At 30.4% G+C, this 24,200-nt stretch overlaps 1 protein-coding gene across 1 annotated transcript in view; it reads right to left on the bottom strand.

Annotated features, from left to right (window-relative positions):
* LOC148306601 (tolloid-like protein 1) overlaps positions 1-24,200 on the bottom strand; it is a 147,219-nt gene that overhangs the window by 23,502 nt on the left and 99,517 nt on the right. The window contains exons 3-7 of the mRNA XM_088264650.1: positions 15,263-15,504; positions 13,716-14,308; positions 7,747-8,296; positions 4,484-4,704; positions 3,610-3,788 (exon numbers count right to left, since the gene is read on the bottom strand). Of these exons, the coding sequence (XP_088120776.1) occupies positions 3,610-3,788; positions 4,484-4,704; positions 7,747-8,296; positions 13,716-14,308; positions 15,263-15,504 (1,785 nt within the window). The remainder of the gene's footprint in view (positions 1-3,609; positions 3,789-4,483; positions 4,705-7,746; positions 8,297-13,715; positions 14,309-15,262; positions 15,505-24,200) is intronic.

The raw sequence follows: 24,200 nt of genomic DNA, 5'->3' as shown, positions 1-24,200 counted from the left end.
AAATAAAATAATATCGTAACACCTACATGGTATAATTCTATCTCTACACAATAATATTAAAGCGCAATCAGGCGTTCGCCACTTCCACACGCAAACATGGCCGTAATCGGATTATTCCGGTTGGTTTGAGTGATCAGAACTATGAAAAGAATAACGATTAACGCCCAACCAGGGCAAACTGGAAACAATTCAAGGAATCGAGCTTAAGAACACGTTTTCTTTGCCCACAGCTGAGATTCAAGATTAACTCACGGAAATTTTCTTTGAGAACAACAATAAAATCACCCTCCAATAAAAGGGTCATGAACAAAAGTAAACGGTAGGTCCTTCTATACGATTATATATATATATATATATATATATATATATATATATATATATATATATATATATATATATATATATATATATATATATATATATATATATATATATATATAAATGTATTAATATATTTTATTTTATTTTAGTTATTGTTTATTAAATATAGTTACAAAGGTTTTTTGTATTAAATCTTTACAATCACGCTTTACAATCTTAAAATTAACTACGCTATTCTCTCCAATAAAGAGACTAAGCTCTTGTGCATGGAGAGGGGCTTACTCTTATTATTTATTGTTTATGTTGGTGAGTGATTTCATTTTTTTTCTTTTCTTGCAAGAATGCAAGAATGAGCTAAGCATTATCGATAAAATTAAGAAAAGTGTGTTGAGATGCTTTGGAAAGTGAATCAAATGACGGAAGAAAGAATAGTAAAATAAATGTATGAGGCGAGTGTAGTTGGAAATAGAAGCAGTGGAAGACTGAGAAAAAGTGGACATGATTAAATATTTTAAAAACTTGAAATTGGTAAGGTCAGGAGTCGGAATAATCGGCGGGTAGGTTTAAGTAATTTTTACTATGTTTTTTACAATAAACACTTAACTTTAAAAAAAAAATGATTTTAGAGTGAGTACTTGTACGGTAGTCAACCTTCCATCAGAATTTTCAGAAGATATCACCACAGATGCAAACTTCGAGTGCCTCTCCCACGTCCCTCAGGCGTATATAAATGCATGTAAAAATTAATAATAATCAGATAAAAGTGATTTCTACCAACTGTACAGGACGTTTTGATTGTTATTGTATTTTAGTAAAATAATTCTCACGGCAAAGCCTTCACACGTATTTGCGATAAAATATGCCAAATTTTATTATTATGCTGAATGTTATCATTATTGAATCATGGATTCGAATGGTTGTCAAAATCCATTAAATAATTATTGGACACTATTTTGCATACTGTTTCGTAAATCTGGATGAAGAATTATCTCCGCTGAATGGCCATTAGTTAACCCTGTGACATGTAAATACAAAAAAATTTTATCAAAAATGTTTTTTTTTTTAAATCTTTCTCTTTTTTCAATTCTCATTTTATTAATTGCACTTTAATAATATCTTAACTTGAGATGACACGTACATTGTTTTTTTATTAAAAGAAAGCATATGGAAATCTGAGCACTACGACCTGGCTTTTGGCTGGCTATCATTTTATATATATATTTTTTTTTAAAGAGAAGTTTTGTGTTTTTATTATTAACAAAAATTCTTATATTTTATACTATTTATGTGAACCTAAGCGGCTCATTATTGGAAATAGGCATCAAATTGTGGTAGAGTGGGTTCGAACCGAGTAACTCTGACTCAAGAGTCCGCGAGACTAACCACGGGACCACAACCCGACACAAATTTAATGCACTTATGTAACGTTTGCTATTCTGCTCGTTATTGGACATCCAAATTGCATTTATTTTTAAAACCTAAATACATTTATGCAATGTTCTTTGATGTCTTTCACATGTGGTTAGTTATTCAATAGATTTGCAGTATTTCTTCAAAATGTTATAATCGTTGTAGCAAATGATGTTTTGAATAAATTAAACTACACAATCCATTTATATAAAGTTCATTCTTTTTACAACGTTTTGAGTGTGTGACAAATCTGGGTTTTCTCCACTAAGGAGTTATTTTTTGACATCTCAACTCAAAAGACTCTTTTATTTGCTTGCAAGATTCCAACCCCGGATTATATTCAAATACTGAAAACCGACTGACACATAATTTTTCGTGTAACTTTTAATTTGATCACTTAACCAGCCCATGACAGGTTATAACCCCTGTAAATACTTACACGTACATATTTTTTTATTATTTTTTATTAATGAATTAAAAACCAACGCTTGATAGGGTTAAATGACATCGAGGACCGATTTTCAATATGCAAATGCAACGATCCGTGATGGCAATTTACCCATTTTCTGTCGGAAGTTGCCTATAAATACAAAATTCTGATAAATGCAAATGCATCGCTTACCATGCACTCGTAGCTGCTATGCAACTTGCTGAACAGCGCTAATGGACATTATTCAGTTATTCATATTTTACATGAAATGGATGGAGTTGGTTCAAAACATTCTGAGCACATCGATCATGTTGCAGTACATTAATATACCTCCATTTTCACGAATATACATTTATTTCGTAAATAATATCAAATAATTTCCGTACTTTTTTGATACAGCTGTTTCTGCTTAGACAGGTTTTATTGGTAAAATAAAATATATTTACCCGTAATGGCAGCGCCATCTGTTGAACGTAACAATAAACCGCAAAATAATAAAAAATGTTCATGGCGGACTGCGTGTTTCTTGACAGCTGCTAAAAGCATTTGTCAAGAAACACGCAATCCATATTTGAATTTTTTTGCCATTTAACCAGACTGAGTCAAAGCAACCGGTAGCCAGGTATAGGTAGTTAATTTTTACTTTAATCTATAAATAAATTTATACATGACTGTAAAAGTATTAGGTAAATTACTGTGGAGTAAATATTTAATTACTAGTCATAAAAAAAAGATTTGAGTGAAAATATGGTTATTAGATAAGAGTAACAAGATATGCACAAATGTAATAATTAACTAACATATATAAGTAAACGATAAATACATTTTTAATTTAAGTTATACTTGGTAAATACCACTATTTCTTGAAATCAATTGTGACACGTGTTTCGATGCATTCCTAATTTAATTCGAATCTTTATCATTCTGTCAAAGATAATGAGGATGTTACTTTAAGTGGTAATTAATTTCGGTCAGATTTTTTAACAATTGGAACACGCAAGGGCGTGAAACATTTATTTATTTATTTTCCAAAACATATTACATACATAAGTCATATGTATAATATTCCCAATGAGTAATTTCTATTTCACATTTTGAGACATGGGATATACGTTAACAAGACTGGAACAAAAATAATAAAATAAAAAAAGTTTTTAAAAAAATAACCAAAACTAATACATGGCAAAATATAAAAAACAATAAACAGGTATAATAAATAGGCATAAGAAGCATATTTAAAATAAATTAATGAGAAAAACGTAAGGTAAGAAGTATATTTAAAATAAACAAATGAAAAAGGGTAAAAAAGGAGAAAATATAACAAATGAACATACTTCCACAATGCGTGTATCACGCATAATATCACTAAAACCACTCCAAACAAATAAGCAAATCCCAGGGTGACAGGGAATTTAAGGTTAAAAATTTGAATTTTTAGGGTACATTACCGGCCATGATGTTGTCTCTGATAATCTGCACGTGGTTGTCCCTGTCTGGCCTGGTGTGTTCGTGCCAGAAGCCTACCACGTGTCCTAACTCGTGCACGACGATTCCGAACTTGTCACAGTTCTTCCCAATTGAAATCGCTTGAGCTCCATTGCCACGCTTGCCCACGAATGAACAGCATCTGGAAGAAATGACACATGTGTTATTGTGGATTGGCGATGAGTAAAAGATGAAGCAAGAAACTGGCAAGTTTTAAAAATAGGTGCTTGAGGCGAATACTGGATGTAAAGTGGTATGACTTCGTCAGGAATGAGGATGTGAGAATAAAAACCCAACAGCTCTTCACAGAAGGTGGACATGGTTGGGACACGTCCTCAGAATGCCACTTTAGAGCATTAATTAACCTCTTACATCTCTTCATCCAACCCCAAGGATTCCGGTGCCCCGGAAGGCTGCTGACGACTGTTCACGTGAGCGACAAATTCAGTTACAGATCCCTAATATATTTTAATGCGTTTTTGTTATTTTACCCGCACTTGCGTTCAGTGAAGACAATGTAGTTGACTTGGTCTGCTGGTTGGGTTACGTAAGGTTAGTTAAGGTTTTGTCCGCCTCCGTGGTGTAATAGTTAGCGTGATTAGCTACCATGCTGGAGGTCCCGGGTTCAATTCCCAGGGGGGGGATGAAAATTAATATCCGTGATTTTACGCTCTAATATTTATTTCTGGACTAGTTCCTACAGTGTAAGAGTGATCACCTTGCTTTCATGTAAGTAACGATCAAGATAATACTGCGTTGATATGATTCAGTGCCCTTTGCACTATTAGGTGCGGATAAGGGTACGAATAAGTTCAGGTTAGGATTTTGTTATTTTACCCGCACTGGCGTTCAGTGAAGACAATGTAGTTGACGTGGTCCGCCGGTTGGCGCTCCACGAACTTGACGCAAGTAAAGTTCTCCCAGTGCCTCATGGCCTGCTTGAACAGTGCCTTGTGAGCTCCGCTGAAGTTTCCGTCTATCTCGTAGGGAATCACCCCGTGCTCCCAGATCCTCTCCTTGCGGCCCGTGGCCGCCCTGGCCACGCGGTGGTGGTCTTCCTGGAAGGACACATACTGTTATCGATTTAGGGATAACGTCAAGAAAAGAGACACTAATGCATATTATAAGAGACATTTTTGTATATATTATTTAAAGAAATAAAAAAACTTTGTGCTTTGATCCACTCACATTTTTATTAACCAACTAGTTTCGGCAACAACCTGTAATTTATGACTCTAAACCCTGTTAAAACCCTGAAAAGGGCAACAGGTTGTTGCCGAAACTAGTTGGTTATTAATAATGTGAGTGGATCAAAACACAAAGTCTTTTTATTTCTCAAAATAATATATCAATATGATCCATTAAGTTAATGATTTCAATATTCAATACATTTTTGTGCTAAGAGTTACACTTTTCTCTACGTCCGTAAACGCTATTAATACACCTTCATATATTTTTTTTACAAAAATGTGAATAATATTAGTATTTAACCACTCACCGAGATTTTTATGTCTACCATTTTCGTCAGGACAATCACTACCACAGCATGCAAACAATACTACCCTTATTTTTGACATCTCATCAAAGATGAAGAAGAATATGAAAGTCTGGGCATTTACGGGGCTGACGACCGTCATAGGCTGGTTTAAGTGATCACTTTACACACGTGTAACATTCACCATTTCTACCCATTATTGACAACCACACTACTCAAATTCTTGGAAGTTCTATATATATGAACCAATTTAGAAACCTTGTTCTTGAATCACTAGAACTTCACTAGAGACATCTATTGGTGAGATGTTAAGAAGCTTTTTATTAAGCAGAAACTCTTATATTCTTCATTGATGAGATGTCAAAAATAATATTAAAATAACTCCTGTAATTGGAGATAATCCAGATTTTGTGAACAAGTATTTGGACACACTCAAAATGTTGTAAATACTACCCTTCATATTATTATTTTGACATCTCATCAAAGATGAAGAAGAATATGGAAGTCTGGGCATTTACGGGGCTGACGACCGTCATAGGCTGGTTTAAGATTTCCATATTCTTCTTCATCTTTGATGAGATGTTAAAATAATAATATGAAAAATAACTCCTTTAATTGGAGATAATTCAGATTTGTGAACAAGTATTTGGACACACACAAATGTTGCGAATACTACCCTTCACTATAATAGCACTATTTACACACTTAAAACTACACTTCCCTTTACTATCATACCAAGTGTCAAAAAATAATAAAATACGTGTGTTTTTTTTAAATTAAAGTGCATGTTTATATTATCTAGGTCGTTCTATCAATAATATTTTTTGTCGATAATTGTAGACCGTCAATGATTGTTCGTGTGACACTATAAACAAAGTCTTAAGGCGGTTTCTATAAAACTAGAGCTTTGCTAAGTATGCGTATAAGTTCCTCTAGTAAAAGTATCAGATATCGAGCCTTAAAGTTAGGTCAAAAGTTAAATGGAAATTGGAAGAAGTTACTGCTTTACAAACCGGCTGATATTCAAAGGAATTATCCAGCGGAACAATGAGCCCAAGAAAAGTCAAGTAAAGTAGTGAACGATTTTCAACATCGAAAAGGGATTATACGAGAGAACTACGGCACTTAAATACTAGAGAATTAAATGATTTTATAAGAAATCAATTTAAGTTATTATAAGTATTCTAGCCTATGAATATTTTATTTATTTATTAATTTTGTGTAAAAATTAAATGATTTGATTTTTTTTATTTTGTTTAGTTTGAAGTAAGTTTATTTTTATTGTTATTATTTTTTTTATTTGGGTTAACAACAGCAACATATGTAAAACAAAACAATTTAAAGATATACATTGAACAAGCCAATTAAAGTTAACCACAGAAATATAAATATAATAAAGAAAAATTACAAACTATTTAATAAAGATCTAGCAAATGAATGAATGTGTGTGTTTAAAAAATTAATGAAATAGATTTTTTATGGGGTGTGAAATGAACGAATATTAAGGCTTAGATCTCAAGCTTGTCTCAAGCGTTCAAATCAGAATGCGTTCAGCTGCGCTCAGGGCTGGTCGTCTCTCACGCTCAATTTTTATTTAAAATGTAAAATGAATATTTTTTTTGTTTCTTAGAATACATATGGAATTTTTAATATATTCATTTACATTTATTTAACTTTTTACCTTTCAATAACACAAAACGCAATTTTGAAACCGGTCATCGGTCAATTTCATCAAAGAGATACTGAAAATACAATTGTTTAGATTTTTAAATTAATAGAAGTAATGTTAGAGTTAACTTCAATGCGTAGTTAAGGCTTTAACTTCCTAATGAAATACCAGCCCAGATGTTCAATTTTAAATTTTTAAAAAAATATAAGAAAAATCGAAAAAAATCTTGAGCAAATGTGACATTTTTAACGAGAGCTGTTTATTATCTTAAATCTTGGTGGTTAATTGATTCACGGTGTCGTAGGGGCTGAAAATGTCTGGATTTCTGAGAAAAGCAGCATTTTCTTTGTACATATTTGCAATGTCCACAAAGGAGACCTTGTATTGTAGTAGATATGTACCTACTTGATGTCCCACATATCGTGTGACAGAGAAAATGTGTCAAGTAGAGAAGTGGGTTGTCCTCTATGTAAGGTACCTTGTGGAATTTGCATAATATGTGTGACATATTCCCACGAAAACAAAAAAGACATCTACACCCCACTCCTACTTGTTTACCTGTACATACTAGGTGCTCGATTTATATTAGCTAGAAGGTATTTGCATGTGTATTTTATTTACAAAATTTAAAGTAAGTAACTTTTATAAGTCTTCGAAGAGAAAATAATATCATTGCATATTTTAAACGAAGATATTACTAAAATTTTGTAGTTCAACATTTACTTTTGATTATTTTTATGTAATTTAAATAAATAAAATGCAGTGTTTAAAAAACTAATGTTTACTAATATAAATTTAATTGAATAATATTAAATCAATTTGAACTTAAAAATGATTTTGGAAAGTACAACACTACTCCATACCCAAATATTGAATTAAATGTTAAATAAATCATTAAATGATGTAATGAATGAATATTTTTTTCTATTGACTTACCTCATTTTTAAGTCTTTTCAAATCAGCACCCTCTTCCGTAATATTCTTACTCTCTCCCCAACTAAACGTTACATTACTGTCAAAAATATTTATAAGAGTTAATGGATTCTGAGTATAACTTTCAGAAGAAGTTTTAAAAGGAGCTGGCGTCGTAAAAGAAACAGTGTTATTCTTAAGTTCCTCAAAAACGATTATCTTTTCTTTAGGGAGAGGTTCGAAAATGTCCTCAAATTCGTGAATGGGTATGTCAAGTTTTTTAAAAGTCGGCTCCCACTTTTCTTCTTCCATGTCGTCTCTGAATGCATTTTTTGTCTTCCTCTCCAGGGCGATGCTGCCATTGTAGGTCATTATCTTACTGACTGGTTTCTTCACTTCATCCCCTTCATCTTCGCTGTTCAGTTCTGATTGGAGCTTAAGAAGTCTCGAGTAGTAAGGACCAACACGAGTTCCGTGCCTCAGGCTATGCTTTCTGGTTTTTACAGACTCAGTTATTTTTTCTGACGTTGAAACAGACCCCGAAATATTTCCACTCGTTTCTTCATTACTTGGTCTAAAAACAGAGAGAGAAAAAACAATTTTAATAAAATCATGGAATGTTTGTCGGTGGGCAGTTAATTATAAAATTTTATTAAATCACTTCTTTACTTCGTTACTGAAGTAAGACACATTTTAAGTAAACTTTATTAAATTTTCTAAAGAAAGCGACGAATTAAAAATAACATTTGAGTTTTTCTTAAAAAAGCATTGGAAATCTTTAAAAATCTAAATTTACACACTTATAAAACTTTTTTTAGTATATTTTTGTGTTTAAAATGACAAATTTTTCCTTAAAAAAATCATTCTTAAAACCAATTAACACCCTAAATGTATTTTTTTTTAAATCCAAAAATATCAGAGACATGTTTCAATTCTTCAATTTTTGGTTAATAAATATAAATATTAATATTCATTTATTAATATAAATAAAAGTATTATTTTTGTAATATATGTTCAAGAAACACATATGATGTTAAACCTTCAATAGTTTCCTATTTTAGAGCTTGTAAAATATAAAGAGCTGTTTTAAGACATTTTTCTTCGTCGCCTGTGCGATAAATTGGCAGAAAGTAAAAGATTTTCACAAAATAAAGTGATTGAAGTACCGTGAAAAAGGTTTTAGTTTTCACATGGCTACACACATGGAAATCTATAACGAGAAACGACTTAGGAATTTTAGAGTATTTTTAATACCTTAGTTTAGTTTAGGAATATTTGAAATCAAATAATTTTTAATTAAGCGATTCATAATCATGAGATATTATGAAAAATGAGATCATGTATATAAAAAGTATTCAGATGGAGAATAAAGCATTTAAATTGACGGATTATTTTATTAAAATAAGTTATCGAACTTTTAGCTGTACTATTGCTCTGGCTCAAATCGATTAGTGGAAAAAATAGAAAGCACACGTTCATAATATGTATAATTTTACGATATTTTTGAAGCTTTCAAAAGTAAAAAAAAAATGTATCAAACTACAGTTAGTTTATGGATTATTTTTTTTGTATAAAATCGATGAATTTAATTTCGTTTCTATTGATACGTATGAAGAATAAATATTGTTTTAAAGCTATAATATATTTTTTTTCAAGGGATATTGTTTGAATTATGAATTTAATTTTACTATGAATCCTTTTTTTATTAAAAAAAATATAAGTTTTTGTGTTTTTATTATTTATATAAATATTTCAATTGCATACTATTTCAATGAGCCTAAGCGGCTCATTATTAAAAATAGGTATCAAATTGTGGTAGAGTGGATTTGAACCGAGAAACTCTGACTTAAGAGTCCGCGACACTAACCACGGGACCACAACCCGACTATACTTCAATATCATATACAAAAAATAATAACCCAGTCAAGGTAGGTAAATATTTTGAATCGTTATTTGTTATTATGTGTATGATGAAAATAAATAAATAAGGGATGAGAGTTAAACCCTCTCGTGTTTTAGTGTGATACAAGCTTCATCCCTTTCGCGAAGTCTGTCCGGTTCGGAGTGATAAAACGAGGCAATCGGAAGTCGGCCATCCCACGGTTCACTTTGTGTCTACGGCAATACGAACTGAGTGTACAGAGATTACTACAAACTTCAGCAGTTCATGTACTCACAGTCCTAACTTACACAGCAATACTCTACAGCGAACAGTTCGCAGGCTGTGTATTTGCAGACTTAAAAATATACATCCGTTCGTTTATATATATATATATATATATATATATATATATATATATATATATATATATATATATATATATATATATATATATATATATATATATATATATACATATATATATATATATATATATATATATATATATATATATATATATATATATATATGTATATATATATATACATATATATATATATATATATATATATATATATATATATATATATATATATATATATATATATATATATATATATATATATATATATATATATATATACATATATATATATATATATAATATATATAAGTATATATATATTATATGTTATATATAAAGATAAGGTAACCCGTTTTGAATATTGAAAGCATTAACTTCATATTGGATCATAGTGGATCATATTGATATATTATTTTGAGAAATAAAAAGACTTGGTGTTTTATTTCTCTAAATAATATAAGGTAGTCCGTCTCACGCTTCAGGTACTAGTTATACATTATGTAACTCCAATATTTGGAAATGAAGCATGGATTTAGCAGAAGGATGAAAGTAGATTGAACGCAGATGAAATGCGATCCCTTAGACGAATGTAAGGTAAAACGATGTATGATATTATAGCAATTTTGTATTATCCCTTTGATTGTAACTAATCGAGTATTTTTATTAATTTAGAATATTCTAAATTTTGTACAATTTTCGCATATGTTTAAAATCTTAAAATTGATTTAATACCAAGCGTAGATAATCTTTAACGTCTGTTGAGGCAGGATACAAGTCAACTTATAATAAAGTACTCACTAGAACCTGCAGACATGAGATATGAATTCTTACTGCCGTCTAATTTACATACATTGAATCAAAACGTAAATTAGACTAGATATATGGTAGTACCTAGTACCTGTAATATTATATTCTTTTTGCTACTAAAAATAGCAGTACGGCATTGAAAAGATTTTGATATGATCGAAATCATATATAATAAAATCTTCTTCTATCTAATGTAATATGACATAAAAAATATATTTTCTCGTAAAAAGTTAATAAATATGATTCTGCGGAAAGGTTATGGCTTGAAATAGAAAACACTTTGACAACCTTTCTATTAAATTTACACGCTCACATTCCGTTTGACTGTATTTTATTGTCATAAATTACTTCCTAAAAGGCCTTCAAGTATGTCAAATGAAAGAAGGGTCATGGGAAATAGGGGTGAAAAGGTAGGCTCGGAGGGTGGAACCCCATCCATACGATAATTCAATAAATATATCGTTTACAACATTTTGAGTGTGTCCAAATACTGATCTGGATTTTCTCCACTTAGGATTTATTTTTACATTTTGACATCTCAACATAGATGAAGAAAAATATGGGAATTATTGGGAATGTTGTGCGAATGTTAAGTGATCACTTAAGTAGTCTATGACTGGTCGTAAGCCTTGTAAATACCCAGACTTCCATATTCTTCTTCATCTTTGATGAGATGTCAATAAATAATGTCATATAAATGTTTGTTGGCTAAAATTTTTAGTCTGCTAAATGTAATATTTATAAAATATAAAATCCGCTGATTTTTAAATAATTATTTAAAATTCTTAATTATCAAGGTAACTTATTTTGATATGCTAAAAGTGCGTTCGATGGCTATGCGACCCTAACGAAACCGAGCCAGATGCGACAAATTTGACTAGGCAATCTAGCGCTGTACCCAAAGAAAGTTAAACTACTGATTTAACTTTTAATATTGTGTAATCTGAGAAAAAAATGAAATCGTAGCTAAGTGCCCATATATTAGTTTTTTACTAAAATGGTGCTGTTTAAATTTTCCTTAACTATTTAACATGTGTGTCGCCTACTTTTAAAATTCGCCAGATCCATGTAAGTTGATTTTCCAAAAACAACTGCAAAATTCTCCGAGTAACATTTATGCTTAATAGATTTGTCTATCTTTATATAAAATATTATGAAATAGAGAATTTTCAAATTTTTTAAATATTTTTTTCAGTACTAAAAAAATACAAGAGAAACAAACCGATAATGACGCGACGTCATCTTAATGTTTGACCCATCCCCGCTCTCTGATTGGCCGATATGGGTCAGAAGGCAAGTTCCATGAATATAGCGGAAAATGAATTACAACGCTGTTTTTATGTATTTTTAGTAGGGTTTTTAAGTATATCCATATTTTAAACAATAAAACCCACAATTAGCATTCCGATAGACTTTTTATTTTAAAATCTTATAAAATTGGATCTGGCAGATTTTGAAAGTAGGTGACACATATATGTTACTCGTATGCATTTTACGCACTGTAAAAATAAAACTAACAAAAAAGACAACAGATCATTGATATGAAAAATGATTTTTGAACATATGAATCATTTTAGGCTGCATTTGCCAGCATTCGTTTAAATATATTCCTGCCTTTTACAGTGAATTCACAACATTTTTGTCCATTCAGTTTATAACGCAAACATGAAGGTTGTAAAGATATTTTGTCTCTAAAAATAGTTGTTTAAAAAAATATTTCATTATGCACAAACACGTTTGTTAATTTGGTGAGTATTTTTTAACAAAACACAGTGGTAATTTATTCAATGGCATGCTTCAAAAACCACAATCGCATTATATTGAAATTTAATGTACGAATAACAAAACAATTAAATGGTGCCAAATAAAGATTCCAAGCTTAATCAATGCTTTAAAGATAAATAAATTATTTTTAAATTAAATTGTTCCTATTATCCAGCCTTTTACATTGGAAAAACATCGCGTAAATTCAATATCAGAATTAAATAACCTCTAAGGTGCCTTAATAATAAAAAAAAATCTGAATCTGCTAATCGCCTTTTATCAGAAGACCATAATTTTAATAAATCAACGGGTATAGAAATTTTACGAGCAAATAAAACTGATCGTCGTTTAGATAATCTAAAAAATTAGATATAAGTCAAGCAATAAATAAAGACTTAGACCCATAATAAATAACCAACTAAATTTAACCACTTTTAAGTCCAAGTCCACTTTTAAAAATATTCCCATTGTGATTCTTCTGTCTTCTTTCTCTCTGTCAAAATTTTATTTTTGTACAATTGTCAAACCGTAATAATTGTATTTTAATGACCTAAAAATGCTTTTAATAAAAAAAATATAATGCAATTATGCTTTACAACCTGCTTCCATTGTCTTACAGTCATTAAATAAAGAAATTATGCATAAAAGATCTATTCATAATTGGATAATAGAGGTGGGTAGATTTGAAATATATCTACAATTAGCCATGTCATCCAAGACTGCACGACTTGTGATAGATAATTTTGTAATCGAATAATTTAATAAAAAAAAACATATTGTAAAATGTTTCCTTGGCACGAAAAAACTCAATAAGGAGATATTGTAAATTTTAATGATGTGATGTGTTTGATGAAAAATAAAATAAATTATCGGATTAAGAACATATTTTTATGATATTTACGACACAAGAAGTACAGTATAATAATATGATTGTAAACCTAGCGTTTAAACCAAATAGTCACTGATATAACACTGTGTTTCATATTTTTCAATTCGTTCATTTTCTTAAACCAATTTACTAATGAGTCCTACATAATATTAGTTTAAAAATATTGAAGGCAAACTATATTTGAACAACGATAAAGAGGTTAGTAAAATATTTTCATTTTATTAACAGCGATATCCTGTCCTCACATAAAGTAACTCCTTTAAAATTAATAAATAAAAGAATCCTACCTTTTTCTTTTGTTGCCATGCCTTCTCTTCCGGTGCCTATTTCTCGGAGGTTCCGTATTGCTCTTAGATGTTTGACTTTCTCCACGTTCTGTAGAATTGCTTCCAACATATTTTTCCGTACTCCCCTTTTCTATATCCGCAACCCTAGAAGAGGGCTCCTTCATTTTATGTATATTCCCATTTCCATCTCCTGTAATTTCTCTACTATTACTTTGGATCTTTCCTTTTATTTCTTCCAAATCCACGTTTTTGATCGGAGTTTTATCGACTCTTGTCTTAGTGATACTGAAAATGGTGTCCGAAGTGATAACGTTACTGGTGGACATGTTGACTATCAGAATTCCTTCTTGCTCTAAGCTCTCTATAACTTTAGGCGTTTCTGTTTGACTTGTGGATGTAGTTGGTTGGTTGGACGATGAAGTTAGTTGGCTAGATGTTGTTCGATCTGTCGTACTCGTCTCTTGTGATATGTTAACACTATTGCTTTCTGCATTTGTGATGGGTTTATTCACGTTAAGGTCGTAGTGAAGATTCAGTTCTTGGTTACTTTTGTCATTTGTAAAACTCGTCATAGATTTTGGATCGATGAAGTCCTGTAAAAAAAAAAAAATTATGCATAACCTACATATAAACTTTTGTATAATTGTTTTCAAATCACGAGAGCAAAGCGTTGAGCATAAATGGTTTACTATGTGATTGTAATATAATAATAAACAACATGTAATAAAACCGTTGGAAACAGACTACCATAAATTGTTATTTAGAGTTAAGAAACAAGAGTTAAAATATATCGAAAGGAAAAAAAAAGAATTTTCATACTCAATGTTATTTACTTGATATATTACATGGTGTGTTATTGATGTTTGAATCAAAATATATTCTTCACCTTTGTCAACTTCAGATTATGTTTTTCAATGATCGATGCTTTATTATATTAAAGGTTGCAATAATATTAACAATTATGTCCGCACAGCCAAACTTTTAGATAGAAATGATATTATCTATGCATTTTTTATCAATAGGTACCATATGTCACATACACACACACAGACACAGATACATTTTATCTTCTAAAAGGTTACTATGGTAATCACAAAAAAATTGTTGGATATTGTCGATGAAATCAAATATAATGGCGAATGAATTGGTTGAATTGGAGCTGTCAGCTAAGAATTAAAAAAAAACTACTATTTTGAATAATGATAAAATTTCTACTTAATTTCAATCCAGTTTTAAACTACATTTGACATTCTGGGAGTGGTTTTTTAATTAAATTAAATTTCTCGTCTTTAGTTTATTGTAATAATTCCATGTTAACAACATTTTGAGTGTTCTCAAATACTTGTTCAGCTCAACAAAAAGCTTATTTCATCTCACCATAGATTTCTCTAGTAAAATTCTAGTGATTCAAGCTCTTTGTTTTGAATTTGAACTATATATAGAAGTTCCAAGAATTTAAGTAGCGTGATTGTCAATAAAAAAAATCATATTATTCTATGTCATATCATATACACACTCTTTAATTCTGTTATTTTATTCATTCTCACCTTGACTCCAAAAGACGGATCGTTGTAGCTGTTTGACTTAGAATTATCAGTCTCAGGCGGGGGCTGCTTGGTTCTCTTCCGGATGATATCAGTAAGTCCTTCTTCCTCGACTTGAAGTCCTTCCAGAAGGACTTCCTGCTTCAGCCTTTCCACCTCCTTCTGAAGGCTCTTGTTGAGTCTATCCGCGTCCCACGACTGCTCGTAGCTAACGTTTGGTATTGCAATGTCGCCCATGAAGGTACCTGAAACAATCGATTGAAGAATATAGCAAAAAACTGATATCATAACTAAAACTGATATCATTCTATGTACTGCCACGGCCTAGTAGAACATCTACTTTATTTTATTGTCCAAATGCTCGGACGGTAGCTCATTTTAATACTCCCATATTTAGAATCCAAAATACTAGTAACGAATATGCCACCAATATAGATTTCTATAATATATCGCTTCAACAATGTAAATTGGTAATAACAAATTTACTCCTAGCCTAGAATGTCACGTTTTGGATGAAAAGATATTATGTTTATTTATTTTATTGTTTATTTTCAATATGTTTAATGTTTTACATTTTTATAGGATTTGGAAAAACCAAAATGTTTATTGTAAGTGGTTTACACATAAAATTTTATTTTTATAATATTTATTTTTTTACTTATTTTTTATATAACATTCCGATAACATTTGTCTATGTAAGTACTTTATAAAAACTTATTAAATTGGTGGGTCGCAATTGATGTGGTTTTTATACATTATGTAAATGGTACAATAGTACCGTATATATCAAAAATAAATAAAAAACAAAAAAAAACAAACAAAAAAAAACTTTTACTATGATATATATTGTGGCAAAAAAACGTTAACTCTAAAATCCCTGTTTCAATAAGCCCTATTATTTAAAGCTTTTAGCCTGAATACAATACCCGCTTTTCAACTTAAAATTCAATTTACTTTTAAAACCACGTATATATGACATTTCAAACTACTAAGGGTATTTTGCCAGTTTATAGAAGGTTTGAACTTTATAATATGCATCATAAAGTCAAAACTGCATATTTTCGAGTAAACGTTTTTTGCCATAAAAATAATAATAATTTAAAAGCTGTTTAGAACAAAATATATTTAAATTTATATATTTTTTGTTAACATTAACTAATTTATAACTAACTAAAGAAACATAATAGCCATCACGCCGCTTCCCACAGGTGTAGCTTGAGAATAGAAAATCTATCTGACGCGATTTTTTTCAACAAACTCAATTTTTTTTAAATTTTGTTTATTCAAATCCAAAATGTACAGTTTAAAAAAAAACTAACTAACCATAATGTCACAATAATATATCTTTGCAAACCTCTTCCACATTCATGCATATCTGCTGATTATTCCGAATCTTGACTTGACCACTTTCAAGTATTTGAAAACGTTTATCATACCAAGTTTTTCTCTGTCTTTCTCTATTTCTATTTCCACTATATTCGCTTCATAAATTTGTTTTTTGTTCTTTCTTCACATATTTGTTCCACATACACAAATTATCTCAACACGTTTTTGTAATTTCATTGATAATGCTTATCTCAGCCTTGCATTTTTTTTTATATCACCATTCGAACATCTATCAATCATGGTTTTGACATTTGTCTGAGGCGTTGCACTTTAAGTGCATTCAAAGTCGATTTTTAGACAACTACGCTACAACACTCGTTTCCTTAATTTATAAATTCGATGGTTATTTTGAGAAAACTAGATAAATATTGAATTGAAAAATCACCAGTGTATGACTCATATTATTTTTTGACATCTCATCAAAGATGAAGAATAATATGTAAGTCTGGGCATTTACGGGGCTGACGACCGTCATAGGCTGGTTTAAGTGATTACTTTACACACGTGTAACATTCACCAATTCTACCCATTATTGACAACCACACTACTCAAATTCTTGGAAGTTCTATATATATGAACCAATTTAGAAACCTTGTTCTTGAATCACTAGAACATCACTAGAGACATCTATTGGTGAGATGTAAAGAAGCTCTTTACTAAGCAGAAACTCTTATATTAATATGTGAGGTCCGAATCCTGGATTATAATCACACACATGAGAAACGCCAGAAAATACCATTTTCATTTTTATTATTTAAGCTCATAATTTGACCAGATTATTATATTATTATTATTATTATCATTTTATTTTTTGATGAGATGTCAAAAAATAATATGAAAATAACTCTGGAGAAAATAACTGTAATTGGAGATAATCCAGATTTTTTGAACAAGTATTTGGACACACTCAAAATGTTGTAAGTCTATGACTCCATGTCGTATAATTGACACTATTCCGTCCGACAAGGCGTCCTATCACCATCAGGTGTGGTTATGGTCAGCTAATTTTTCACTGCAATATTCGATCGAATTATGCTATGCAATTAGATATAAATTACACTATAAACGATTGAATTCTAGCGAAATACCGATAAAACATTATTTAAACAAGACAAAATATTGATGGATACCTGATAATAATAATAACGTTATTACTTGATGAAAGGCGAGGAAATAATGTCGGATAAATTGGAACCCACAGTATTACTTTTTGTTGAACGACTACCAAATTATATTATCCGTAAAGGGTGAAGTTTGTGTTTGGCTCCACTTTTTAGAGATAGCTATCAAATTGATTTTCCGATAAACTCAATTTTGTTTCCTGAGTACATTGTTATACTAATATTTGGCATCCTAAGCTTTTTATACGTCAATTTGTTATATAATTGAACGCACAATATACTTTTTGCTTGCTTTCAGTTATTTTTTTAATGCTTTCACTTTAGTAAAATTTTATGAAACTTAGTAATACGAGTAACGCAATTTTTATTTTGTAAATTGATTCACAAAATATTAATATCACCCTCTTTTTTTATAAACAATAATAGGGACCAGTCCAGGATAATATTCTAAAGAAATACTAGAGTAATAAGATAAAATACTTATTTCGACTCCCCTTAGATAAGAATCCGAGACCTCCAACAAGGCTGCCAAACGTGCTAACAAATACACTATGGATGCGGATATATAAATATATAGGTATCCAATATTAAAATTTTTGCTTGTTAAATAAAATTTACAATATCATCTGTCGTTTTATGATAAAATATGTATTTAAATGATATTTTTGTAAATATTCCACTGAAACAACCTTCAAGAGACACCATCTGATTCACGGTGAAATTTGTCTATTTAGTAAGCAGACAAGAGATAGCTTTGCTTGTCGGATTTCTCAGAATTCTCAATTCTATGTTGAATAGAATAGTTTATAGTGCATAATATTAATTCAATGTACCATTAATTTAAGCCTTTCAACCTACCGTACTGTCATATACAATTAATCATATTTAAAAGCATAAAACAAGATATATTTTTATACGATAACTAATGTGGGATGTAAAGGAGATATACGGTATATAAAATACTAGTTTGAAGTTTACAACTAAAAATAAAAGATTGTAACATTTTGGTTGTGTTAAAACTTTTGTTCATAAATCCGAGTTTCTTCACTTACAAACTAAGTCAATATCAAAATGACTCTTGGTGGAGAAACTTAAATTAGTGAACAAGTGTTTGAGAAGCCATAAATAATTTTAATATTTTTAAACAAAGTACAACACTTTAAATTTTTAACGATACACTAAAAGAATAATACGTTTAAATAGTATTTTCCACATAAATATTATTTGGCTACCTTATTTTTTATTGACAATTTTTTTTTCAGTTTATTTTTTATTGATTAGATTATGTAAAAATTATGTGGAAAAAAATATAAATTTGTTATATTATTACATAAAATATGCACTTCCAACAAGAAATAGAAATACAAATTTAAATATTTACTATGCATTACTGCTTTATATATTTTTTTATTCTAGTTTTGCTGTGCCTCTCCATAAAAGAGACTAAGCTCTTATGCTTGGAGAAGGACTTATACAGAATAATTATTTATTACAAGCTTTGCCTGGTTTAGTCTGGTTGAAAACTGAAAGCCCACATTACTTATATGCTTAATTTCACAATGCTTATGAAGCAATAAAAATATTAAAATCTATAAAACGAAAATGTTATTAAAAAAGTGTCAACGTCTGTCAAGAAGCAAGTGGTCTCCTACGAGATATGTTTAGTATTGTGTGCATTGCTTTTACTTTCAACACATAGCGCTGCCATTTCGGTAAAAAAATCTACACAGATATGTGACTGGTGTTTTTACCTGACACAGGTAAAAACACCAGTCACAGCATACATAAAAATACAAGTTTATTCCAATGCATGGTTGTGTCCATTTTTCAAAGCAATCGGTGAATAACTTTTATAGATATTCAATAAATGATGCATTTTTTTATTTTACATTTTTATTGAACGATTATAATTTTTTAAAATTTTTTACATTCTGTTTGAAATTTTGCACAAAATATTTTTGTTGAATTTAATCAAAATTCTTAAAAACTTATGATAATCATAACAGGGTTTTACAACATTTTCAATGTGTTCAAATACTTGTTGACAAATCTGGACTCTGGATATGTACTATGTCATGAGATAGATCATCAAGGAGTTTCAAAACTTTGAGTTGTGTGGTTGAATGGTAAATTTTGCACGTGTGCAAAGTAAACACTTAACCAGGTTATCACAAAAATTAAGGTCTTAATACCCAGACTTCCATATTCTTCTTTATGCATGTTGAGATGTCAAAATTATTATCAATGGTTTGGCTCATGAAAAATAACACTTATTTGTTAAAACGTTTGTAGATCATAATAATTTTAAAAGCAGTGTTAACTTTGCTGTATGGTAATATAATACTTTATGTATCATTCATTGTTTACATTGTGTAATACCCGTTTTATCAAAGTGGTATTACACAAAGTAAACGATGAATGATAAGGAAAGTATAACGTTAGTGAGAGTTAAGCTTGAGATGTTTGGATAAAGAAATATTTACAATTGTATAGCCACATATTAATGAGCTAGAGTAACAAATAAATCGCTCACTCCTTTCAACAACGTCATATATCTCAAAACTTGATTTAGCAGGAGATCGTTTTTTAAGTTTAAAAATATAATACAATTTATTAAAAATAAATATCAAGCAATTTATTGAACTTTTTTACTGTGCAACAGATCTTTTTAGGTAAAACCTGAGTGTTTTTTCTCCATTTGAAAAACATTTAAAAAAAAAATATTTTCTTCAAAATGCGGAAACAACATTTTCTGCCTTGTAGCGAGTAAATATTATGTTAAAAATATGCCGCTTTTGCTGGGATATAGTACATTTTCTGGGCATTCTGAAAACATGCACAGCTGAAAATTGACGATTTTCGATTTACGACGTTGTTGAAAGGAGTGAGCGAAATGTAAAACATACTAAAGTCAGAAATACTATAGATAGGTTTGAATTTAATCTAAAAACAGTTTAATTTACCCCATCTGATAATAAATTTACGGATGTTAATTCATGCACCAATATCCATAAAGCAAGTGCACCATGTGCGAAAATTCAATTAAGCAGATTCGCGATTGTCGATTTAAATTTCTGAATACCTATATTTTGCTGTAAATGGGATTGCTCTATTGATTAAATGATTCGTAAAATACAATTTGTGAATGCTGTTTCGCAGTGCAGTAAACTTAAATTCAAATTATTAATTTATGTACCCTAACTATTGTGGCTTTAATTTTTTTCCCACTAACTACCTCCTCCAACAACCTTGCCGTATAGAAAAAACGTTATTAACTTTGTTCTCCATCATTTGTTTAACCTTTTTTTCAAACCCTTATCCGCACCCCAGTGGTGCAGAGGGCACTGCATTATACAAACACAGTGTTTTATCTTGATCGTTAACACACGAAGAAAAGGTGATCAGCCTTCCGCTTCAGGTACCAGTCGAGATATTAGAGTGAAAAATATCACTTATATTTATTTGACCCTGGAAATCGAACCCGAGACCTCCCGAACGGTTACCGAGTGTGCTGAGGCGGACAAAAACCTGTATAACTTTTACTCAAACAAATATATTTTACTTCTTTATTCAACTATCTGAAATGCAACACCGTACATATTGTCATATAATTGATGATCAACTAAACACCACGTCAATCCGATGCAGTGGCTTTTACACCACTGGGTGTATAAGACAGTAAGTATTCATGATTTTTAATCATGCATTATGTATGTTTTGATGCAATATTTATGTTATAAGTCAATAAATTAAATGGTCGAGTTTAAAAATAGTTTTTCAGTGATTTGTTTTCAGTGACTGTTGTTTGTCTTAGTAAAAAATACAAATGTATATCACTCACTCCTTTCAACAGCGTCATAAACAAAAAATCGTCGATTTTCAGTAGTGCATGTTTTCGGAATGTCCAGAAAATGTACTATATCGAAGCAAAAGCGGCAATATTTTTAACTTAATATTTACCAGCTACAGGGCAAAAAGTGTTGTTTTTGCATTTTGAAGAAAGGGTATTGTTTCATTATTTTTTTTAATATATACTTAATATTTTTCAAATACAGAAAAAAACATTCAGGTTTTATTTACAAAGATCTGTTGCATAGTAAAAAGTTAAATAAGTGGCTCGATATTTAATTTTAATTAATCTTATTATACTTTAAAACTTTAAAAACGTTCTCCTGAAAAAATCAAGTTTTTTGATATATGACATTGTTGAAAGGAGTGAGCGATATGTACCATCTCGGTCTAGGCACCAAAAATACTACTTTATTGATCATTTTGATGCTTACTGACCATTCATTGATATTAACTGACCACTTTATTGAGGAGTTATTGACCATTCAAGAGTTCAATACTGTTTTTGACACCAGTGTATTAGGTGCATAAAACGTGTCATTGACAAACCACGATACGTGGAATAATTTAATGCGGGCTAGTTTCAATACATGCATGTAAGTACACATGTATCGTTCGGTGACAGATTTGGTTTAGCGTGAGGGAATTAGGAAACTAAAGGGCGGTGGTGTGATTCATATATAATAATTTACAATCGAGTGGTTTTATCGTCCATGAAACAGAATATGAACCATGTGGTATGCATATTTATATGATACATTTGCACATAGGTTATAATGTTTGTGCTTTAAATATATACCCACATAATATACACGTACGAATATACTGAATTGTTCATTACCCAAGATTAAAAAAAATTTAAAATAATAATTTTGTTCCTGCTTAACTTAGCGGTGTCTTATACTAAGTCAGCCATATTTCATTAATTATTCCATAGTTTTAATAAGTAAAAAAAATTACAAAAGATTAAAAAGCATTGGTTATGTATAACAGCGTGATTCCGGAGAGAGGTTCTCTCAAAATTCCGGAGAGAGGCAAACTCGAAATTATTCTTTATAATTACATCTCCAGCCCTTATCTGTGCTTCACAAGCAGTTTTATGATGAGGTTAGTGCTCTTCATTAGTGTCTCCTGCAAAACAGCTTTTCTATGTCTGATTAGCCCTTTCCAGTATGGTATATATATGCTGAAGCAAATATACCACTCCCGCTACAGTGTCTGGGTAACGTCACGAGGGCCCTGTATCCATTATTGTAACATGTTTCTCTATCTCTTGCATTATATGCACGATAATCGGTATTCTTTCTTAAAATGTACAAATCCTTGTTTTATACAGAAATACTAACACCTATCGGCTACTCCGACTGTACTGCTGACTAGTTCGGGGGAACACCTTCATTTGTTAGATTAAAAAAAAAAACAAATTTCGCCATAACAGTATTTCATTCCTAAATTAAGGCATATCAACGTTTCATACGTTATACTTGCCATTAGATAATTCAAATAGAGTATGAACTCATTTTAATATTATTTTTCAATTTAGCAATAACATTGTGGAATGAAATGTTGATTATTAAAAATTAAATCGTAAAAATTGAACGAAAAGCGATCCACTGTATTTTTAAGCAAGGACCGGAATATTTAAAGAACTCAAAGCTATTATTAGACCACTAATTGAGTTTTATTTTATTTTACACGCCTCGTTTCAAAAAGTACAGATGTTTTCATCGACAGGTGATTACAAAACATCAAAACGGTTTTTGAAATCAAAAAAGCTCAATTAGTGGTCTAATACAACTGTTTTATTTTTAGTAACTCAATTTTAAATGAGTAATTTATATTTTTGATTCGCAGTGAGTTCAATACGTGATTACACACATGTTCACTACCGTCGAATGGGTTCGTACGTATTCGAACAATTATAGTACCATTGCATTACTCGTAATGAAACATTCAGGGTGGAAACAAAGGAATTACTGCGATAAAATGAAGCGTTTCGGGCACCTGGTGCTTTGTAGTGAATTGAATCGCTTCATTTCGTAGCGAGGCGCAGGTATTTGCGAGTATTAGGTATGGAAAACAGTTATGTGATCCTACTACCGGTGGCGATGTATTGTGACCAACTATTGTACTATTTTGTAATGTTTAATGGACTGGAAACATTCCATTTCAATGGGATTCTGAACGCTGAATGGGAAATTATACACAGGTACCCACTGAAAATGGACAACGTTCAATTATACTTTGTTAAATCGACTTCTTCTTTCAATATTAACACTACTTTAATAAGTTTAATGTGTGAAATGAAAAGAAAGAATATATATTAACTATTTACTTATTTTGATTCCGAGATATAATTTCAGTACCACAGCAAAATAATTGAAATTGTTGAGTAAAGACTTGATTCCTATTTCATCAAATTTTGATGAAATAGGAGTCAAATTTTGGCAGTAACGATTAAATAATTTCTATAAATAGTTGGTAATTATCATAGGGATTCAGGTGATTCTAATATTGCGCCTCACTACGTCGAAGCCTAGCAATACAAATGCCAATATTCGTTTGTCTGTAGCCGCTCCAATTAG

This window comes from Brachycentrus maculatus, unplaced genomic scaffold (assembly GCF_059751285.1).
Source record: "Brachycentrus maculatus isolate JH-2025_06_01 unplaced genomic scaffold, ASM5975128v1 h1tg000235l, whole genome shotgun sequence".
In the NCBI taxonomy this organism is placed as follows: Eukaryota; Metazoa; Arthropoda; class Insecta; order Trichoptera; family Brachycentridae; genus Brachycentrus; species Brachycentrus maculatus.
The sequence above is the reverse complement of the archived record's forward strand: the minus strand, read 5'-3'. Positions and strand labels throughout refer to the sequence as shown.